The following is a 23,373-nucleotide window of genomic DNA, read 5'->3' as shown; positions in this document are numbered from 1 at the left end:
CGCCAAAATGTAGACAATTAGCACTTCCTGGTGAAATCACCTGCATGAAACACCCATTCCTGGGACCCATGGTTGATAACAGAAGCACCACCTCCTTGTGCAGTTCTGTGTGAAGCGTTTTTCTTATTTGGGCAATGTTTTCTTTTTGGCTTCATATTTTGGAATTCCATGTGCTATAAGATCCCTGCCATCCTGCCCATCCAGCTTCAGGTTCCTGTGAAAGAATCTATGCTGTGTTGGCTCAGGAGGCGGGAGGTGACTGGGGCCGTTTGGGGTGGGGAGGGTGTGTGTGTTTGGTCTACTTTCTTTCCCACCTGCTTTCTTTCCCACTTGGACAGGGAAGGAGACAAGCCTGGGAGGGCTGCACAAACCAAACAAACCTTTTGTCTCTGTTGCAAATGGCAGGTGGATTGGAGACCCAGTAGACAAACCAGAAGTCGTGGCCTCTTGCAGGGTCTTGGTGGGTAAACATCCTGCCCTTGGCAAAGCTCACTGGTGGTGACGTGTGACATTGACGACCGTGTGGCAGCAGACGGTCCTCATCAGTAAATAAGGAAATGTAGAGAGTAGGCTTATCTAGGTGAAAAGGTGAAAAGCAAGTCTGGTTTGGGAGTTCCCATTGTGGCGCAGTGGGAACGAACCTGACTAGTACCCATGAGGACGTGGGTTTGATCCCTGGCCCCGATCCGTGGGTTAAGGATCTGGCTCTGCCGTGAGCTGTGGTGTAGGTCAAAGAAGTGGCTCGGATCCCACATTGCTGTGGCAGTGGCATAGGCCTGCAGCTGTAGCTCCTATTCACCCCCTAGCCTGGGAACCTCCATATGCCTCAGGTACAGCCCTGAAAAGCAAAAAAAAAAAAAAAAAAAAAGTCAGGTTTCACAGACTGGAGTACTGGACAGCATGGGCTGTCAGGGGGTGCATGGGTGACAGAGTGAGACAGATTTGAATGTGAATCCCAGTTCTTCCACTTAGTAAAGTTTACCATGCCTTCCAGCTCAGATCCATTGTCATTGGCTACCTATAGCCCAGTGTTGAAAAGACTCTTAAGGCAGATCTCAGGTTTAATAGGCCAGAGGGCCGTAATTGATTAATGATGTCTGAAGGAAGGGGGAGTGACAGCGTGGCTGCCAGGGCTCTAAGACCCAGGCTGTGGGCTCTTTTGAGATCCTGCTCAGCACTAAATTCCGTAATACTCTGTGGTGGGTGGTGTGTGTGTGTGTGTGTGTGTGTGTGTGTGTGTGTGTGTGTGAAGGCACGGCTAAGGAAAGATGAATGCAATCCTACTAGGATGTACCCGTCAGATGGTGTCATGGGTTAAATTTTCAGAAACAAAACCATTGTTTGTATATTACAGTATATTACTGAAGAATTTTAAAATTATCATAGTGTAGCATGTCCTTCAGATTAGTGATTTGCATGTTTGCTTTAATTTACAGTGGTTTTGAAAATTATCTTTTAGTTTAGCTTACCCCAAATGACACTCCTTATTCACATATTTAGTTTTCATCTGTCTTGACTTAAAGTTTCCATATAGAGAAATCGATGTCTCTATTTAGAAGTAATGCTCTCATTTCACAAACACAAAGGAAGCCAGCAGCAAGAGCCATGTTGTTCTCGCATTTCATGGGAAGACTCTCGACTCTATTAGTCTATGACCCGTCTTCAAGTAAGAAAAGGAAGCGTTTATGCTTGATGATGTTTGGTCATTTCTGTAGGTTTGGGTTTTTTTCCCCCCATAAAATCTTTGCCTTTGAATGTTCAAGCCTGTGTTTTAAAGAAAACAATCTCCCAATCTGGCCTGCAGTGTGTTGGTCTGGACAGCCTCTGTAACGCAGACGCCTCTGCCTGGCAAGCGGAGCGGCTGTCCCGGTGTAATAAGCTGTGGGACCGTGGGGTCTCGCAGAAGGCAGGGCCTCTGGAAATCTCCTGCGATGCTTCTAACAGCCCATAAGTTGCTGTGTTTAATATTGCCCTTGTCTTTCTCCCCACCCTTCTTTTTCTTTTCAGAAACAGAGCTGTCCTTCAGTGCTGAGTTAGTGCCTACCTCACCGTGGAACATTTCAAGTGAGCTCGACAAAGGTACCCAGTGGGGATACACAGGAGAAGGGATGGAGGAGGGGAGGCGGGAAACGCCATTTTTAATCCTGGCACAGCCGTCTTTGAAATCGACTGCTTTTTAGATCACTAGGAGCTGGGGGCCAAAATAAATTCCTGACTTACTCGGTGATCAGGGCACATTTAATGACTTGGAATTCTGTTATTTCTGGAGAGGTGTGGTTTTTGTAGGTGGTTTTTTTTCTTTTCTTTCTCTCTCTTTCCCTTCTTCCTCTAAAATGTTCCACATGGTAAAAGTGCTTCAAGATGTGAAAAAGGGTTGTTTCTGACCTTCCTGACACTACATCCAGTGGATCTTATTTAGAGGATGTGATTCTGCCTGAGCCAGGATTGATCTGAGCTGTTTGCTGGGTGACCTTTTACAGTGAGTATTGGAGGTGCTTGCAGGGTTCAGGGCAGGGTATTTGGAACGGTTGTAATTGCCTGTGCGTGCAGATGGCGGCTTCCTGTGTGCATGCGGAAACAGCTTTTGCTATGAGGTTGTCTGAGTATTAATTAGGTCCTGGTACATGCTAATCACTGGTGACTCTAGAGAGAGCCCAGATCCTGAAATGATAAATTGGGACACATTCAAAACCCTGCAGTTGGCTCATGCTCCCTTTCCAGCCTTATTTTTCTTCAGTCTCCCCTTTATGCCCTGTTATGCATTCCAGCCAAATTTCTATGTTATCTTATATATCCTAGGCTTTTCTGCTTCTCTGCTTTTGTCTAAGCTGTTCTGAATTGCCCTTCCTTCCTTGGAATTGCCCATTCTCTCCCCTCTATAGGGGAACCAATTACTTCTCCTTTAAGTCTGAGCATATAGTCTATATCAGCCACAGTCCTGTCTAATCCCTCAGCAGGAGATGGCCTTTCTGTTTTTGGAACGCCCATGTTTTTGTCTTAATATTTTCTTTCTTTCTTTCTTTCTTTTTTTTTTTTTTTTTGTCTTGTCTTTTTTTAGAGCCAAACCCACAGCATATGGAGGTTCCCAGTCTAGGGGTCGAATTGGGGCTGTAGTCGCCGGCCTATGCCACAGCCACTGCAACTTGGGATCCGAGTCTGCCACCTACACCACAGCTCACCGCAACTCTGGATCCTTAACCCACTGAGTGAGGCCAGGATTGAACCCACAACGTCATGGTTACCAGTCAGATTTGTTTCTGCTACACCACAAGGCAAACTCCTCATGAGTTTTTTTAATGGAAAAAAAAGAATTAAAGCACGCTAAAGGTTAACTCAGTGCCTATGCTTTGTCAAGCACCATGCCAGGGCCTTTCAAGGATGTGAACTTCATTGGCAAGCTCCTATGGCACGAACAGAAAAAATCATAGCATTGCCCACTACATGCTACTGGTCAGGTCCCAATGACGGCTATGGAAGGATATGAGCATACATGATGAAAAGGCAACAGAGGCACCAGTCAGAAACCAAGCCTGCCAGACTTTGAATTTCTACTAGGCCAGTATTATAATTAGCAGCTATTGCTCTTCAAGAAAGAAATAATGTTAATAGTAGTGAACCTGCTGGCCTAGGGTGTGATTCATGCAGGGCCCAAGCTCCTTGGATTGTTTAGCATGGCCTTCCAGAGAGCATGGATGGCTTTCCAGGGATTCTTGGCATCTTCATTTTCTGGAAGATAATTCGTTTCTGGCTTTAATTCTCATTTAGAATGAAAGAGGAAGCTGATTAATTCATTTACTCATCCATTGATTGCATCGTACTCTGATCTGGGCATAGTCTCAAGAATCAGGATCAAAAGATGAATCAGACCAAGGTCTTTGTCCTCTGGGAACTCAGAGCCATGAGAAAAAGACTGATATCTAAAGGCATAATCAGAACTTTCAGATCCGTTTGATAGATTGAGCTGTCAAGGGCCATTCCTCTCAAGCACAGAGAGATGCTGGTGGAAATAGACAAGGGGAAAAAACAAAAACAAAACAAAACAAAAAAAACACCATGGCCAGGCTGGTATGCAGAAAGGAGAAATCCTCAGGGGCCAGAAATGAAGAGCAAGCAGTGGTCAGCAGGAAAGAATGAAACAAAAGGTCCTATGAAAACATGGGAAGTATGCATGGTTCTTAGAGGCTGGAGTTTCAGAATCCCGTGGGGATGAGAGGTGAGGCTGTAGGAAAGAAATTCCTCGCTGAGGCTGTCAATGAGGAATGACAGGCCTGAGTGGGAAATAAGAAAAATTCTGCCTGGGAGCTGGTATGGAAGTCTGTCAACCACCCTGAGCCACTGGGATCACCCATAAGAAATCAAAACCCCAGTCTGTGCTCTGTGTGAATATGGGGTTAGGGTTCTTCTCTTGCCGTATACAAGCCACAAACCAAGAAGATAATTTAAAAACTTGGTCTGCAGTTGATTAAACTATGAGACCTTGACAGGGGGCAGCCTAAAACCAGGTCATAAAAATGTCTCTACAGCCCAGTACATATGAGTTTTCCATCAAAAAAGAAATTTAAAAAAACCAAAACCACAAAACAATAAAACTCCTGCTGATGTTAAGTGTACTTTTAAATATTATAGTGCATGCAAGAGAGGAAAAAGAGCCACCATTAGTGAGAATCAGACAAAACACATGGCGAAGTTCCTATCTTGGATAATAAAGGCAATAGACCAATTTGAGAGTAGAGAGGTTTAAAATATTTCTTGGTGAAAGAGGAAATAGAAAATAGGGCAAGTACAGGATAATAGGACTGAAAAGACATTTTAAAAGACCTAAATGGGGGCGTTCCCATCGGTGGCTCAATGGTTAACGAATCCGACTAGGAACCATGAGGTTGTGGGTTCGATCCCTGGCCTCGCTCAGTGGGTTAAGGATCCGGCATTGCCGTGAGCTGTGGTGTAGGTTGCAGACATGGCTCGGATTCCATGTTGCTGTGGCTCTGGTGTAGGCTGGTGGCTGCATCTCCATTAGACCCCTAGCCTGGGAACCTCTATATGCTGCGGAAGTGGCCCTAGAAAAGGCAAAAATACCAAAAAAAAAAAAAAAGAAAAGAAAAGAAAAGAAAAAATGAAAGAATTAAATGGAAATTCTAGAATTGAAAAATAGAGTTATAGGAATTAAAAATTCATCGAGTGGTTTAAACATTGATGTGTTCAGCTGAAGACAGAAATGGTGAACTAGAAGATAGATTCAAGAGAACATTGTGGTTAAGAGAATGGACTCGGGAGCCAAGGTGACTAAGTTTGAATCCTGACTCTACCACTTGCATGCTGTTCCACTTTGGGCAAGTCACCCAACCTCTCTGTGCTTTGGTCTTCTCATTAAGAGATTATGGAGTTCCCTGATGGCCTAGTGGTTAAGGACTCTGTGTTGTCGCTGCTGTGGCTTGGGTTCTAACCCTGGACAAGGCCCTAGCCCCCACCCACCCCCCGAAAAAAAGATGAGATCATAAAAGTACTTCATAGGGTCATTTTGAAAATTGATGTGGCCAGCAAATCTGGTAAACTAATTGGGCAGTTAAGAAGTAACAGCCGTTTCTGGTTAATACGGTCTTTATTTTGGGCTTGGTAGATTAAAAAAGAAAATCATTGGTGTTTTGGTAGGCTTATAATAAGGAAAACATATTTGAGGTTTGGAGTGAAGATTTCAGATCCTGTTAAGTCAGCTTCTGCCCACTCTGGACTACCATGCATGGTTATCCACGCACATCAGCACCACATTTAGTGGGGTAAACAAGGTTCTCCAGGGCCTTACCCCTGCCAACTCCTCTCTCCATACCTGTCCACTCCATCCTTTGTACTCTGTTTCAACAACCTGCCTCTAATTTCCCAAATATATCCTTCTACGTTCAGTCTGTCCACCTTTGTTCATGCAATTTCTTTTGACTGGCGTGTCCTTAACCCTATTCTTCACTTGGCCGACTCCGTCTTTACCTAAGCATCAGCTGAACTGTTCCCTCACCCTCTTTTCCCCGACAGTGCTCTCCATGGGCAGAATGCTGAATACGATAAGCAGCATTCCTCCTTGGGTGGACCTGACCGTCTCAAAGGAGAGACCGAAAATTAATGAATCCTTTCATCAACCCATGGACCATGCCATCAATAGTACCCCCAAACAGGAGTTCCCACTGTGGCTTAGCAGGTTAAGAACCCGACCCTGTCTCTTGAGGAGGCAGGTTGGATCCCTGGCCTTCTCAGTGGGTTAAGGATGCAGCGTTGCTGCAAGCTGTGGATAGGTTGCGAATGTGGTTCGGATCCGGTGTTGTCATGCCTGTGTGTATAGGCCTCAGCTGCAGCTCCGATTCAACCCCTAGCCCGGGAACTTCCATGTGCTGCAGGTGTGGCCATAAAAAAACAGAAACAAAAACAGGACCCTGAAACATTTAACATGTGGGGTATCATATCACCCCATGTCTATCTTGATCAGAATTCTTACCACGCTGTATTGACATCATCTATTCTGTGTCCATCTCTTGAAAGTCGCGGCTCTCTTATCTACTGTTGGCATGCCTGGCACAGTGCTTGGTGAGTAGTAGAAAACATGGTGTTAAATGGCATGGGTCCTAATGCATCTGTGCCAGTTCATAGTTGCCACATATGAATTCCCGGTAGGTGTGAGGCACTTGGTAAGCATATGAAGGCATCATGCAAATTCACACCACCCTGTGCAGCTGAACAGAAAGGCAGCTGAGGCTCATGAGGGTTAATGGCTGTAGGGCATAGCTGATGGGTGGCAGTGCCAGGATTCTTATCAAGTCCAACATGGCAGCAGATTACACTGTCTCCGTTGCATTCATGCCCCTTCTCCATGGGGGTCATTTCCCTTCCATAAAGAAGCAGTCAAGTAAAAATCCATCACTTGGTCTTCTTTAATGCGTTTCTCTTCGCTGACCTGCTCTGTTCCACCCGTCCGTCCCACTCTGGCTCCCCAGCCTCACGCAGGTCCTAGTTTTCTGTTAAATGAGTCGAGCCAGTGGCATTAAACAGTTACCTGTTTATCCTTTCCAACAGGAAATGAAATTTAAAAGAGACAAGGCCACCCGGGAAGGGCCGTTGAAAGCTACTATTGATGGGGCATGAGGGTAATTTCTGAAACAAATGCTTCAGAACCAAGTGGCTCCTAAAATAAATCGATCTACAGGGGCCCAACCTCAGCTTCCCCATGGGGGTTTTGGGGTGAGGCGTGATGAGGGCCTCTTTCCCCCTCTTCCATTTGCAGTCACATGAGGTCTCAGAGGTTCTCTATAGAAAGCCAAATGTTTCTTTTGGAGAAAGCACTGGAAATTGCACCCGTATATAGCAGAAAGGGAGGGAGCCTACTCTTAAAAAAAATATGGAGGCCTGCTTCCAACTGCAAATAGTTCTCTGTGCTGATGGACTAGATGTGGAGGTATTTTGGTCTTGCTTTGCTTTTTTAAATGGAGAGCTGGCTCTCTTTACCAGCCCAGAACTTCCCACATGATAGGTAAGGGTATAGCCCGTTCTTAGGAGCATGAACTCTGGCGTGACTGTGACTCTGAGCTTCCTTTTGCTCACCTGTGGAGTGAAGGCCTTCCATCACCTAAGCTTGTTTTCCTGGCCAGCAAACACGTCTATGGGTTGTGCTTGTGTTGTGCCCTAGAAAAGCTGCTTGCATAGACAGATACGTGCTGGCCTCCGCCCCTTAGCTCATGGTCAAGAGCTGTGACCAGGTTCTCTAGTTCAGAAGTGGTTGCTTCCTCTTGTCCCCTCTCTCATTACTTGATTTGTCCTTGGCACAAAAAGAGTCTATTTAAAGGGTCCTGCCTGGTCTGTATCTTGGAGCTTGCATCTCAGCTATTCCTCACAGGGTGGTGGAGCCCTTTCGTCGTGCTTCTAATTGTCTGGAGCAGGGGCAGTAGGTGAAGGGGCAAGAGAGGGATGGACTTGATCAGGAGCCTTGGTACCTGGCAAGCTAAAGAAAGGCCTCCGGGGACTGGTAGCTGGTTGGAGAAATTTCTAGGGAGTCCCTGGGGGTAGACTTGGGCCTTGAAAACAGCCAAAGGGCAGCTGACTTTGGCCTTGTGCAGTGTCTTCTTAAGATCTGGAGCATTGTTGGGAGTTACTGTCGTGGCTCAGTGGTTAACGAATCTGACTAGGTACCATGAGGTTGCGGGTTCCATCCCTGGCCTTGCTCGGTGGGTTAAGGATCTGGCATTGCCGTGAGCTGTGGTGTAGGTCACAGACGTGGCTTGGATCCCGTGTTGCTGTGGCTGTGGTATAGTCCAACAGCTACAGCTCCAATTCAACCCCTAGCCTGGGAACCTCCATATGTCACAGGAGCAGCCCTAGAAAAGGCAAAAAGACAAAACAGAAAAACAAAAACAAAGATTTGGAGCACTGTTTTCTTTAAGAGACTGACATAATCTTGCCAGGAACAGCAAAAGCAGTTGGAGCCTCTGGGATTTCAAATGGAAAAGGGGAGAAGGGGTATCACTCCAAAGGCTTAAATTGAGTCTGAAGTCCATTCGCTCTCTAGCACAGATGGCGGCTCATATCAAGTAATTCTCTTGCCACCACCCCTTCTTATTCCCAAGGGGAGGATAGCATAATGCAGGGAACAAGCACTTGAACAAGAACCTAGATTCTAGTCCCAGCTCAGGTTCACAGCCAGATCAGTGACCTGTCAGTTAAGCTGCAGGCCTCAAGGTTCTCACTGGTAAAAAAGGGAGTTATCAGTCCTTGTCCTATAAGGCTCCAGTGTTGCAGGGTCCAGTACAGTAGCCAGTAGCCACCTGTGGCTGTGAGTACTTAAAATGTGACCTGTCCACAATGAGAGTAGTTTGGGTGTAAAACACTAACCAGATTTCAGTGGCTTACTAGCCATGGAAAAAGGATATAAAATATCTTATTAATAATTTTTACATTGGGAGTTCCCACTGTGGCACAGCAGAAACAAATCTGACTAGTATCTGTGAAGATACGAGTTTGGTCCCTGGCCTTGCTCCGTGGGTCAGGGATCCAGCATTGCTGTGAGCTGTGGTGTAGTTCACAGGCATGGCTCAGATTCTGCATCGTAGTGGCTGGGGTGTAGGCCAGCAGCTACAGCTCCAACTGGCCCCCTAGCCTGGGAACTTCCATATGCCGCAGGTGTGGCCCTGAAAAACAAATAATAATCATAATTTTTATATGTATAGACATGGTAAAGGAATAATTGTTCCTATATGGAATTAAGTGAACTATATGATTAACGTCTGTGTTACCGGCTCCTTTTTAATTTGGCTAGTAAACCAAAATTACACAGGCCACTTAAATAATTCTATTCGAGGGTGCTGCTGCAATGAAACAAGGGCTAAAAGCTCAGGTAAATCTGCTAACCTGTGCTTCCTCCTTGCAGCATTGAGAAGATGGTCTCACACCATGCCAGGTTTGACATTGTAGGAACTGCTTTTTATGAAAAAAAATTTTTTTAATTTTTTTCGTGTGTAGACAATGCTTAAACATATATCCAGAACTTTCTGTGGAATGGATAATCAGGATTGATTACAATCTGATCCTTAACTCTTAGAGAAAGGCAATATTTTGCGCAATCTCCCTCCTAGGGAGAACAATTTAGTAGATTAGGAGGCCAAAGCACAGAAGGCTTATACTTTGATCATGGTTGTTTAAAGGATGTTAGTGGAACCCCACAACAAGTCAGGAAACCCCAGCTTTGGGGCAGTGGTTGGGTATATTCAAACAGGGCTCTCAGGATCCCACACTGCCTCTCTTACACTTCACCTGGCACCATTCTCTCCTGCTGGCTGTGCACCACCCGTCACACTAGCTTCTTTTCGCTTCCGAGCAAATCCAGCTCTTTCCTGACCAAGGGCATGTTGGAATGCTGTTCTTCCTACCCAGCATCCCCTTTCTCTTGCTTTTCCCCTCCTTCTGGTCTTGGCGCAGTTGCCATCTCCTGCCAGGAGCTTTTCCTCACCACCCAGCATTGGTTGCTTTTTCCTTTAGAGTGGTTTTAAACAGAAAGAAAAAAGCTGGGCTAGGCCTGGAAGCAGTGAGAAGAACGCCTTCTTGATAAGAAAGCAGGGAAGCTTCCTGCCGGCTCTGCTGTGTCTGCTTTATCTCTCACTAAGCACAACAAGCTTTCAGTCCCTGTGCCTGGAACCCCGCATGGAAGCATGTGACATGGAAGTCATTTCCTCTTCAACCAAGCTGCTCTCTCCAGGACTCTTCTTAATCCTCTTTACTTGACAAGTCCATTCTCTTTCGGGAAGGGAACCTCCAAGATGAGGGCTGTGGGATTTTATCATAAAATAGAGGGAAAACGACCTTTTGTGGCATATCTGGATCCTTCAAAGCCTGCTGCCAGGGGCGGGGTTTGCCCCTGGGCACATCCACTGGGGCAGGGGAGGGTCAGCCTCCCCCACCCCGAGTCCTCTCTCTGTCGGGCCCATCATTCCACCTCTAAGCCCCAGCTGCTGGTACCAGTGCCTCCTCGCAGCCCTCCCTCCGCTCCCCTGCGTGCTGCTGTCAGAGGGGCATTCCGCTTAGAGGTCTGGGGCCCTAGGGTGTCCTGCAAATTGGCCAGCACAGCTTGGCTGTGCGAGGAGCGTGGAGCTTCCTCTTCCTGGCAGCCACCTCCCAGTTGAGACAGAGGAGCAATCGAACACGCTTGCAGAGGGTTATGCTTCCGTTTTCACCATTGAGAATTGGGGCAGAGATCTCTCGGCCTCCTCTCATGGGTCTCAGACTCCTTACTCCCTTGGTACCAGTTTCAGGAATTTCTGGAAAAGAAGAGGCACAATCTTGGACTCGTACATAGTCAAGAAGCAGCACAGAGAGCATTTCTTGACTCTTCCAGGCAAGCTTTGTCCTTGCCAGGTGTCCACCTGCTGAGAGAAGCTTCCTGTGCACCCATTTCAGAAGTGGCTTTGGACTTTGGCCTCAGGGTGCCACTAGGATCAGGTGGACGGGGGTCCTTTGCCCTCTCACTCCTGCCTCCGTGTCCACAACCCCCTGCCTCCTCTCTTGCCTGCTTTGCTCTAGAACCAGCTGCTCACTGGTCTTCAATCTGTTTCAGGCCACTGTGCAAACTCTGTTGTTTACTAGGATGAGAGTACCCTCCCCACCCTTTTGTCTTCTTTACAGACCCTCTGCAGATTCACCACTTGGAAGAAACCTCCCCCACCCCGCCCCTGCTTTATTTTTTGCTTTTTAGGGCTGTGCCAGCAGCATATGGAAGTTCCTGGGCTAGGGGTCGAATCAGAGCTGTAGCTGCCAGCCTACACGACAGCCACAGCAACGTGGGATCTGAGCCACATCTACAGACCTACACTGCAGCTCATGGCAATGTCAGATCCTTGACCCACTGAGGGAGGCCAGGGATCAAACCGTGTCCTCATGATACTAGTCAGATTCGTAACCTGCTGAGCCACAGTGGGAACTCCAGGCTACTGTGGCAATGGTGTTGTTTGCTGGGATGAGAGTACCCTCCCCACCTTTTTGTCATCCTTAAAGCCCCTCTGCAGATTCACCATGTGGAAGAAACCTTTCCTGAACCCACCTTCTCCCATAGGAAACCATGCCTTACTCTACAGCAGAACTGGCTGTGCCCTACCCCACTGCTAGGGGATGCCAATTTTCATGTATCTTCTCCCTCTCCCTCCCCTTCATTTTCTCCCACATAAGAAATATGCATTAAGCATCTTCTTCATGTCAAACGAAGCCCTCCTGGCTTGCCTATTCTAGTAGAGGGTAAACCAGGAAGGGTACTATGGAGAATGCGTTGGGAGCCTAGAGAACAGCCTTCCAGGCTGGGAATGTCTTGAGATGAGGGAATTAAGTCTTATCCTCTATCCCTGTAGCTCTAACTCTAGTACAGGCGTTTGAGTCAAGAAATAGATCCTTGACTGGTGGAAATCAGAACATCAGGTTGAAAGGTGCTTTAGAGTCATGGCCCTCTAGTACTGCGGGTCTCAGGGTCACCTGAAGAGACCCCACCTCACTGAAGAACACTGGACTCTAAGACCAGCTTCCAGGTGGATTCTGACTCCCACCAAAGTTGGAGACCCCATGGAAGAGCAAGTAGGTCTAAGCTCAGCTCTGACTGGAATCACCTGTAGAGTTTTAAAAATTATTAAAGTCGGAGTTCCTGTCATGGCGCAGTGGCTAACGAATCTGACTAAGAACCATGAGGTTTCGGGTTCGATCCCTGGCCTTGCTCAGTGGGTTAAGGATCTGGTGTTGCTGTGAGCTGTGGTGTAGGTTGCAGAAGCAGCTCGGATCCCGCATTGCTGTGGCTCTGGCATAGGCCGGTGGCTACAACTCGGATTAGACCCCTAGCCTGGGAACCTCCATATGCTGTGGGTGTGGCCCTAAAAGGACCAAAAAAAGTATTAATGTCTGGGCCTGTTCCCCACTCCCATTCACATTTCGCTGTCCTGGACAATCTGTGATTGGAGAGATTTAAGAGATCTCTGGCTGAGTCTAATGTGCAACAGAGTTTGAGAACCGCTATTGCAGAGTTCTAGGCTAATCTACCCTGTAGTCAGCTCTTAGTGCAGTTCTCTACCAGGTAATTTATCCTGGTACAGATGCTCCATTTCTGTCCTGAATTTTCTGAGGTAGTATAGAAAAGACCTGGGCTTGGAGAAGCCCTTGGTTTATATTTAAGCTCTGTGTGGCTAACTCAGGTTATTGAAAATTGAGATTTCAGTTTTATGGTTTGTTTATTTGCTTTCATTTATAAAAATGGGAGAGAATACCAGTTTTCCAGGGACGCTGTGGGTTCCAAATGCAAAGGTAAGAGGGCTGAGCTAGGTCCCAGCTCCCATTAAATATAGAAACAGATAGCTTCCTACTAGTATTGCTTTGACATGCTTTTGAAAATGTCTGAAAGAGTTGATGGGCCATGGGGAGGTATACTTCTCTACTTGATAAAATAATACCGGCTATTGATGACTGCCGTGCATTATGTACTATGAACACATAAAGTAATGTATGTGTATTGTTGCATTTAATCTTCATCATAATTCTGAGTGCACCCATTGTATGGATGAAAAAAATTGAGCCTTACATGTACAGTGGGCTAAGTAGTGGCCCTCCCAGTGTCCGTGTCCTAATCCCCAGATCCTATGAACTGTGTCTATTTGGAAGAGGTGTTTACCAGTGTAATAAGTTAAGGTAAGGATCTGAGGTGACATTCCCCCTGCATATCTGGGTGGCCCTGTCTGCTGGTGTCCTTATAAGATAGTGGCAGAGGGAGATTTCATACAGACCCACAGAGGAGAAGGGGATGTGGAGATGGAGGCAGAGATGGGAGTAACGCAGCCATATGCCCAGCAGTGTTGGGGCAGCCTCCAGAAACTGGAAAGGCAAGGCATGGCTGGGAGCCCCCAACAGTGTCCAGATGGAGCAGGGTTCTTCCTCATTTTGGCCTTCTAGGCTACAGATTTGTGCCAGAATACATTTCTATTATTTTCAGCACAGGTTTCTAGTAATTTGTTACAGCAACATCAGGAAACCTAATAAAAGCAATTTCAACGATTTGCCCAAGAGTTCCCATTGTGGCTCAGCAGGTCAAGAACCCAAGCAGTATCCATGAGGATGCAGGTTTGATCCCTGCCCTTACTCGGTGGGTTAAGGATCGGGCATCGCCACAAGCTTTGGTGTAGGTCGCAGATGCAACTCGGATCCAGGGTTGCGGTATCTATGGTGCAGGCTGGCAGCTGCAACTCCTATTCAACCCCTAGCCTGGGAACTTCCATATGTCAAGGGTACAGCCCTAAAAAGACCAAAAACCAACAAAAAACCAATTTGCCTAAAGTCTCAAAACCATGAAGCCAGAATTAAAACCCTTGTCCCTGACCAATATCTTCTATTGCCTCCAAACCAAATTGAAATATGTAATAAAATGCCTTAGATTCATTTATGCAACAAATATTTGTTGCATGCCTCCCTTGGACAGGCCTATCCGGGTTCTGAAGATGCAGTAATGAACAAGACAGAAATGGCCCTGCCTTCATTCAGATGCTCTAAATTCAGTGGCGGAGAGAGAGAGACTACCAGTAATTCTACCCAGACACATATAGTAAAAACATTGCATTGCAGCAGTGAGAGGTACTTAAAAGGAGAAGTATAAAAACTTAGCTGTATAAAAACAGGCTTTTACCCTGGAACAAAGAGTTCTCACACCCTGCCCAGCGAGGCTCAGCTCACAGCTGCCTGAGGTAGGAGTCAGTATTGCATTTTGCTGGGCGCTGAGCTGCCTCCACTCCGTTTTAACCCTCCTGCACTTCCGGAGAAGTCAGTCCAGAATCAGGGCAGGTCCCTTGCTAGGGCTGAGGACCCCCAACAGGAAGGCAGTGAGGCCGCCAGCATGCGGTGAGCTCTGCAGCCTATTGCAGACATCATTTGGAGGCAGGGGAGTGTGGGGGAAACTGCTCGTAGACAAGGTTGGAAATTTTTGCCTGCCTGTGCCAAGCAAGATTTCCTGTAGGGCCCTGAGAAGCTCACTAATCATCTCTTTAGTTCCAAGCGCCGTTACTTCAGGGCAGTTCCTGTCAAGGCCCCATGCTTAAATATCTCTTTGCCTCGGTTGAGTCCATCAAATGCTTCATGGGCTTTGAAAAACAGCTCTGAGGCCTTAGCTGGTCCAGCAGCTTAGGAAGTTCAACTCCACCACATGTCTCTGAGGGCTCCTAGCTTCTGCCCCCCATTGCTGCAACGAAGGCTAGCTTCTTTTCTGACCCTTGTCTGCGCATGATCCCATTTGGGGGGCCTGAAGTCAGCCCTGATCACCACCAGTCATTGGAGTGTGGTTGTGAAGGATTCCAACTGACGTGCAAGAATTCCCCATCCGTGGCCTTTCCTTGTCTTTTGAACTCAGAAAGCTGGGATTTCCTGGAGATCCTGCCCGGGTCTCTAATCTCAGTCCTTCCCCAACACAGATACTCACTTATTTGTTCAACATGTTTTGAGAGAGTACCAGCTGTGTGTTAAAGACGGCGTGGTAAAAACACAGGTCTCCTCTCCCAGAGACCTCACTTCCTGGTGATATTAGCAAATCCTTAAGTGGGAAGTACTCTTCTGGCTAATCCTTCCTGAATGCCCGTTGTGTGCCAGCCACTGTCCTAGACATTTTACTCACAATGCCCTCTAAGGTGCCGTAAAACCCTGCAAGGTAGGTAATATCATGCCTGTTTTCTAGCCAGAAAAACAAGCTTATAGAGGTAAAGTGATTCAGCTAGTAAATGGCAGAGCCAGGATTCAAATCCAGATTTTTCTGACTACAGAGCCCATGGCTCAAGGACTACCTAGTTCTAAAATAGTAATCCATGTTTATCCAGCGGAAAGAAAGAAGGGGGTTATGTGCTTAGAGAATGCCCTTTCTGGATGAAGATATTCTTAATTATCCTTAGGTGATTCATCTTATTTGTATTTTTCCTCTAATTTCCACACTTTCTTCAATAAAGAGTCTATATTTTTATAACCAAATAAACTATAAGTACATAAGAAAATAAGGAAACCCATGTAGACCCCCGAAGAATTGAAAAAAGGTACGCAAACAAATACGTGTACTTTCATGTTCACAGAAGCCCTGTTCACAATAGCCAGGGTGCAAACAGCCCAGATGGCCATGAGTGGGTGACTACACTGGCAAACTCTGGTACAGACACACACCGGAATATTACTCAGCCGTAAAAACAGATGGAATACTGATATATGCCACGAAATGGATAAACCTCGAAAATGTTCTCCTAAGTGAAAGAAGTCAGAGATGAAAAATTCCACGTTCCTTTCATGTGAAAAAAACATCCAGAATAGTTAAGGGCATAGAGATAGCAAGAGGACTGATGGATTCCAGGAGCTGAGGTGAGGGAGAATAGGGAGCACTCACTGCTTAGTGGGCTTATGGGGTTTTTAGGGGATGGGGGGTAAGGGACATGTTTTGGAACTGGAGAGAAGTGCCAGGTGGTTGTGTAGCATTGTGAGTGTGCTAAATACCACTGAATTTTTAATTCACTTTAAAATGGTTCATCTCAGACATCCTGTCATGGCTCAGGGGTAACAAACCCGTCTACTGTCCATGAGGACATGGGTTCGATCCCTGGCCTTGCTCAGTGGGTTAAGGATCCAGCATTGCCATGAGCTGTGAGGTAGATCGCAGACGCAGCTCAGATCCCCCAGTGTTGCTGTGGCTGTGGTATAGCCAGCAGTTGCAACCCTGATTCGACCCCTAGCCTGGGAACTTCCATATGCCACAGGTGTGGCCCTGAAAAAAAAAAGGTTCATCGCATGTTATGTGAATTTTGCCTAAATAAAACAAAAATAAGAAAACTCAATAAATAAAAGTGACACATTGATAAGCTTTTATCGTACTATTCTTTACTGCTAGTGTTGTGAGGGCTGTAAAAATGGATTGGATGTCTCCATACTAGAACTTGTTTTACTTTTTTTTTTTTTTTTTTTTTTTTTTTTTTTGTCTTTTTGCCTTTTCTAGGGCCGCTCCCACGGCATCTGCAGGTTCCCAGGCTAGGGGTCCAATCAGAGCTGTAACCACCAGCCTCCGCCAGAGCCACAGCAACGCCAGATCCAAGCCGCGTCTGCAACCTACACCAAGCTCACGGCAACGCCGGATCCTTAACCCACGGAGCAAGGCCAGGGATTGAACCTGAAACCTCATGGTTCCTAGTCAGATTCGTTAACCACTGAGCCACGAAGGGAACTCCTGAACTTGTTTTACTTAGTGCCAGAGCCCCCAACCCAAGCAAGAGCCGTGGCATGGCCACTGACTAATAAAGTAACCTTGGGCCGGTCACTTAACCTCTCAGGACTTCAGTGTTCCGGGTGTCACACAGAAGTAGTCATATCCACCGAGGTCATTATCAGATCCTAATATGATAATTTTGCTCTGGAAACTGTAAAGCTACTTGTATATATATTTTCCAGTCTTTATTTTTCCATCAAGAACCACTAGGTGTGAGTTCCCATTGTGGCTCAGTGGGTTAAGAGCCCAGTGTTGTCTCTGTAAGGATAACTGTTAGATCCCTGGCCTCGATCAGTGGGTTACAGATCTGGCGTGGCTGTGGCGATGGCGTAGGCCCACAGCGGTAGTCTGATTTGACCACTAGCCTGGGAACTTGCAGATGCCACAGGTGCGGACTTAAAAGAAGAAAAACAAAAACAAAAACACTAGGTGATCAGAAATCACCTCTAACTGCTTCCCAGGTGTATATGTTCGAAGACCCACGAACTCTTGGTAATGCGTATATTCAAAGACCAGGCTTTTTGTGGTTCTCAGCATGGTTGGTTTTTTATTTGTGGGTGTTTGGTTTTGCCTTTACAATAAAGTCTATTCTGATAAATGGGAATGTTTAGGCTGAAGATAAGAGTTCAGAGGAAGCCTGGTCCTGGCGATGGGTGTCTCTTTGCTAACAGTTCATGGTGGAAATCAGGCTGGTCATGACAGTCTAATCAAACTTTGGATCCAGATAGCAGAGATACCCTGGGCAAACCTTGAGATGCTGGCCCTGAAAAGTTGCTACACTGGCGCCAACAAGGGTCCTGCATGGAATCAGAGTCGCTCACTGTAGCCCATCTCTCCGGTGCTATGCAAACCTGTTAGACCCTGCCTGCCTTCTGGGGTCTCAGCAGCCTTTCCTGCCAAGAGGGAGATTTGGGAATGGCCTGAGGAAACCTTTTAAAACGATTTCAGAGTCCAACTAAGTAGTTTGGGTCCTTTTCCCCAGGATCAGTCTAAGTAGCCTCATTTACTCTCGTTGTGGGAAAATTGAGGTCTCCAAGGGACTTCTGTTAGGAAAGTGGTCTTGGCAGCTCAGCAGTTTTAAGACGAGGTGGGCTTGGAGGGTCTCCTGTACATTTTATTGCCTTTTTCTCTTCCATCTTTTCCTTCCTCTGCCCCCCCACCCAGACGATTTAAAAACACTCAACATATTTGTTGTAGAAAATCTAAGAAATGAAACTAAGCCAAAATTAGACACTGCCAATGTGTATTCCTTCAGTCTTTTTTATGCACATATTTTTAGACATATATTTACCAGAATGGACTCCCCTTGGAGCATGCTCTTTCGCTAACAGCATTTACCTTTTCACATCACAAATCTCTTTCTGTGTCATTAAATATTTTGAATGACATCATTTTTATTGGTTATATTAAACATGCTCCATTGTGGCAGTGTTTTGTAATTTACTTATACTCTATTGTTGAAAAATTAGGAAGTTTCTTGTTGTTAGTTTAAATAATACGGTGAAGAAAACTGCTTTAAAGGGCTTAGGACAGGGCCTGGCCTCATGGTGCCATAAATTTAGGTGCCTATTTATAGTCCCTAGCAACAATGTAGGAGGATGCACCATTCAACTTATTTTCACTAGTACTAGGGATTGTCATTTTCTTAGTCATTGTCAATTTTAAAAGCAAAAACGGCATGTCATTGTTATTTTAACTTTCATGTCTTTGATAACTAAGGTTGAATTTTTCTATGTTCAGTGCACTTTTTTTTCTTGAATGAATTCCTTTTTCTCATCCTATTAGCGTGTTATCTTTTGGTTTTTTTTTTTACTGATTTGAAATCTGCACTTTAAAATCTAGCTTAGCTTTTAATCTTGCTTAAGATGTGTATGTTTTTTCATATATAACTTTTAATTTTATGAAATCAAATCTATTGATTCCCTTATGATTTTTATATTTTGGTGTCATGTTTAGGAAAGATTTTTTTTTCCCCAGGGTGATAGAAGCACTTCTGTTTATTTGAAGATATGATAATTAAATACTTGTTTTCAAAATCCAAATCAAGTTGAGCAATATTTCCAGCCCTAGAGAGGACAGCAAATTAATCTATTGCCAGGAGTTCCCATAGTGGCTCAGCAGAAACGAATCTGACTAGGATCCATGAGGATGCAGGTTTGATCCCTGACCTTGCTCAGGGGCTTAAGGATCCACCATTGCCATGAGCTGTGGTGTAGGTCATAGACACAGCTTGGATTTGGTGTTGCTGTGGCTATGGCATAGGCCAGCAGCTACAGCTCTTATTTGACCCCTGGGAACCTCCATATGCCATGGGTATGGCCCTAAAAAGACCAAAAAAAAAAAAAAAAAAAAGAGGAAAAGAAAAAAACATTCAGAGCCAGAGTCAACTAACTGTACTTTCACAGGGTATGTAGATGCAGAGGATCTCCCAGGTGACTGACCCGTAGAGGTCGTATAATCCGGATTTCTAGCTGATTCGTTGTTATTCTCTTCTAAAAGCCTCATAAGGTGATTTTATACTAACCTTCTATATGAACAGTTTTTTCCTAATGAGAAAGCTTTTAAATGAACACTTTCTTTAGTGACATTATAGAGGCCACCCTCCTGTTCCCTTTGAGAAGTCCTGAGCTTAGGATGGCCTTTGTTAGGCTGAGCCAGTTGGTCTTCATCTTCACTCTTTCTGCCATGTCTGTTCCTTCTCAGAGAGTGCATAAGACTGTTCTTGGAACTTCATGGTCGTATTGGCCTGGTTTCCATCCTGGAGCTTAGTAGTTCTTTGGTCTTTGGCAAATTACTTTTGCTCTTTGAGGCCCAGTTTTATCCTCTATAACATGGGGATTCAAAAACTCTTAACGATTGCACATTCTACCTTTGAGACAAAGTTAAATGCTGGAGCATTAAAGCAGATTTAGCAGTTGTGTATCATCATTGCAGACTTGATTTTTTTTTTTTTTGTCTTTTTGTCTTTTCTAGGGCTGCACCGGTGGCATATGGAGGTTCTCAAGCTAGGGGTCTAATCAGAGCTGTAGCCACCAGCTTACACCACAGCCATAGCAACACGGGATCCGAGCCGCTCAGATCCCCCAGCGTTGCTGTGGCTGTGGTATAGCCAGCAGTTGCAACCCTGATTCGACCCCTAGCCTGGGAACTTCCATATGCCACAGGTGTGGCCCTGAAAAAAAAAGGTTCATCGCATGTTATGTGAATTTTGCCTAAATAAAACAAAAATAAGAAAACTCAATAAATAAAAGTGACACATTGATAAGCTTTTATCGTACTATTCTTTACTGCTAGTGTTGTGAGGGCTGTAAAAATGGATTGGATGTCTCCATACTACAACTTGTTTTACTTTTTTTTTTTTTTTTTTGTCTTTTTGCCTTTTCTAGGGCCGCTCCCACGGCATCTGCAGGTTCCCAGGCTAGGGGTCCAATCAGAGCTGTAACCGCCAGCCTACGCCAGAGCCACAGCAACGCGGGATCCGAGCCGCGTCTGCAACCTACACCACAGCTCATGGCAACACCAGATCCTTAACCCACTGAGCGAGGCCAGGGATTGAACCTGAAACCTCATGGTTCCTAGTCAGATTCGTTAACCACTGTGCCATGATAAGAACTCCCAGACTTGATTATGACTCAAGGTTTTCTCCCCCCTCCAAGGTTTTCTTTAGTTCTAAGCTTCTAGGATGTGTGTGCAGTGTTCAAAGTAGGGTTTTATAGCCTATGATTAATAAAGAAAGCCAAAATACATAGCCAGATAAATTTGTAAGTACATTGAAAAGGGGCAGGAGTCCAAAATCAATACGTTAATGCCAGTAATCTGTTATGAAACTTATTGTTGCATAGATATCTTCACTGGCTCCAGCATTAGAGGATATGGACAGAGCCCCCATCATGATTGTATCTTGTCTTATTGTCAGTTTGGAAACTGTCTTTCTTACAAATGTGTATTATTTGGGTTGTGTTTTTGAGAGTCTACATACCTATTTTAGCATCTTTCTGTTTCTCTTTACTTTTTAAAGTCAGCATTCTAGTTTTGTCCCATTAATATGTTTGAAAAGCATTTGATGAACTATGTACTAGACACTGTGGTAGGTACTAGATGAAGAAACAAGTAATGTGTGCCTATTTTCACGATGCTCATACTCTCATGGGAGAAACAGAGTCAAAGGAGAGGGAGTATAATGGAAGAAATGGGGGAGTTGTGAATAAGCTTTAAGGAGGTGGTGACATTTGAGCTGGGTATTACAGAATACAAAGAAATTTGCATAGCAGAAAGCAGATCATTGTCACATCTGATGATGCCCTTTCTTTGGATCACATGAATGCCAAAATTGCATGTTCATTTTCTCACAGTTCCTGCTGTCCTTATGCATACAGTATTTCCTTATTCAGAATTAGATTTTTCTTATTAGCATTCTGGAAGATGCAGTTGCCATCCAGGATTGTTAAGAATAGGAAATATGCACCATCTTTTAGTTAGTAGATATTTTTCAGAAGCATTCACATCATTGAACATCCTATGTCTTTCTAATGTCTTACCAGTTTTATGATCAATGGTAATTACAGTAATATAATAATAAATGCTAACATTTACCAAATACTTTCCATATGCCAGGCATGGTGAGTGATGGTTAAATATGTTATCTTTTATTCCATTAACCAAGAAGAGGTTTAAGTTCAGAGAACTTGAGGATCTAGCCTAAGGTCACACAACTGACAAAGCAGCAAAACCAAGATTTGAACATTGGTCTCTCTGTTCCCAAAGCCTGGCCATTTACATTTCCTCATTCTGGTCAGTTGGTCAGTATATACCATCCACTCTTCTCTTAGGTCTTTACTTATTAATTTTCCTCAGTAGTTGGTTGCCCTTTGTACTAATCTACTCGGGCTGCTGTAACAAATATCATAGATTGTGTGGCTTGAACAGCAGAAAGTTATTTCCTCACAGTTCTAGAGGCTGGAAAGTCTAAGATCAGGGTCTGGGAGGGATCAGTTTCTGGTGACACAGTGCTCTTCCTGGCTTGCAGATGTTTACTTTTTCACTGTGCCATTAAATGGCAAAGAGGGGGAAGGGGGGAAGAAAGAATGGGGCAGGAAAGGAGGGAAATGGAGATTCTTCTTCTTATAAAGCCACCAATCCTATCTGATGAGGGCCCCATCCTTTGGACCTCATTTAACCTTAATTACATTCCCCAAACCCTCTCTACAAATACAGTCAAATTGGGGTTTAAGGCTTCTACATATGAACTTTAGGGGACACAATTCAGTCCACAGCACCCTTCTTTAAACATTTTATGTATTTTCACTTCACCATGCTTTTGTTTATGCTGTTTTTCCCAGGATGAGCTTTCTGCCTTTCAAAATCCTTCCAATTCTTAAGTATCCAACTCAAATATCACTTCCCATGCATGAAACCATCTGTGGTTTTCTTATCAAAACTTTTTAAAAATTGTATTGAAGTATAGTTGGTGTACAATGTTGTGTTAATTTCTGCTGTACAGCAAAGTGACTCAGTTATACAAATATATTCTTTTTCATATCGCAGCTTTTTCTCCTACACAATAATTATACCTTGATGGTACTTTGATTTAGTGCCTCTTTTACCCAGACAACATTAAATATTTAGGCTCCTTGAAAGCAAGGTCTTTGCCTTAATATATTCCCAAATGATCTGCTCATAATTCTCTTGGTACTCCCTAAAGATATGACTTGAGTTATTCATTAGTTCTAAGGGATGGCAGAGACAGTTGCGTGAGTTTAGGCTGGAGAAGAGAAAACTACAGGAGGCCTCATAACTATCATCAAATGTTGGAAGTGATACCTTACAGAGGAGAGAACAAAATGGTTCTACATTCCCAGAGAGGTTTAAACTGAGACTAGCAGGTTAAAGTTACAAAGAAGGAGATTTCAACCAATATATAGAAGACATTTTTTTTTTTCCCACTGTACAGCAAGGGGGTCAGGTTATCCTTACATGTATACATTACAATTACATTTTTTCCCCCACCCTTTCTTCTGTTGCAACATGAGTATCTAGACATAGTTCTCAATGCTATTCAGCAGGATCTCCTTGTAAATCTATTCTAAGTTGTGTCTGATAAGCCCAAGCTCCCGATCCCTCCCACTCCCTCCCCCTCCCATCAGGCAGCCACAAGTCTCTTCTCCAAGTCCATGATTTTCTTTTCTGAGGAGATGTTCATTTGTGCTGGATATTAGATTCCAGTTATAAGTGATATCATATGGTATTTGTCTTTGTCTTTCTGGCTCATTTCACTCAGGATGAGATTCTCTAGTTCCATCCATGTTGCTGCAAATGGCATTATGTCATTCTTTTTTATGGCTGAGTAATATTCCATTGTGTATATATACCACCTCTTCCGAATCCAATCATCTGTCGATGGACATTTGGATTGTTTCCATGTCCTGGCTATTGTGAATAGTGCTGCAATGAACATGCGGGTGCACGTGTCTCTTTTAAGTAGAGTTTTGTCCGGATAGATGCCCAAGAGTGGGATTGCGGGGTCATACGGAAGTTCTATGTATAGATTTCTAAGGTATCTCCAAACTGTTCTCCATAGTGGCTGTACCAATTTACATTCCCACCAG

At 44.8% G+C, this 23,373-nt stretch overlaps 1 protein-coding gene across 7 annotated transcripts in view; it reads left to right on the top strand.

The window, feature by feature from the left end:
* Nucleotides 1-23,373, top strand: part of ROR1 (receptor tyrosine kinase like orphan receptor 1) — a 520,085-nt gene that overhangs the window by 327,996 nt on the left and 168,716 nt on the right. For 6 of the 7 annotated variants that reach the window (XM_021097766.1, XM_021097765.1, XM_021097764.1 and 3 more), the window contains one exon: nucleotides 2,008-2,079. In XM_021097766.1, the coding sequence (XP_020953425.1) occupies nucleotides 2,008-2,079 (72 nt within the window). The remainder of the gene's footprint in view (nucleotides 1-2,007; nucleotides 2,080-23,373) is intronic. The other variant, XM_021097760.1, reaches the window with a different exon arrangement.

The sequence above is a fragment of the Sus scrofa genome, chromosome 6 (genome assembly GCF_000003025.6).
Source record: "Sus scrofa isolate TJ Tabasco breed Duroc chromosome 6, Sscrofa11.1, whole genome shotgun sequence".
Taxonomy (NCBI): Eukaryota; Metazoa; Chordata; class Mammalia; order Artiodactyla; family Suidae; genus Sus; species Sus scrofa.
The sequence above is the reverse complement of the archived record's forward strand: the minus strand, read 5'-3'. Positions and strand labels throughout refer to the sequence as shown.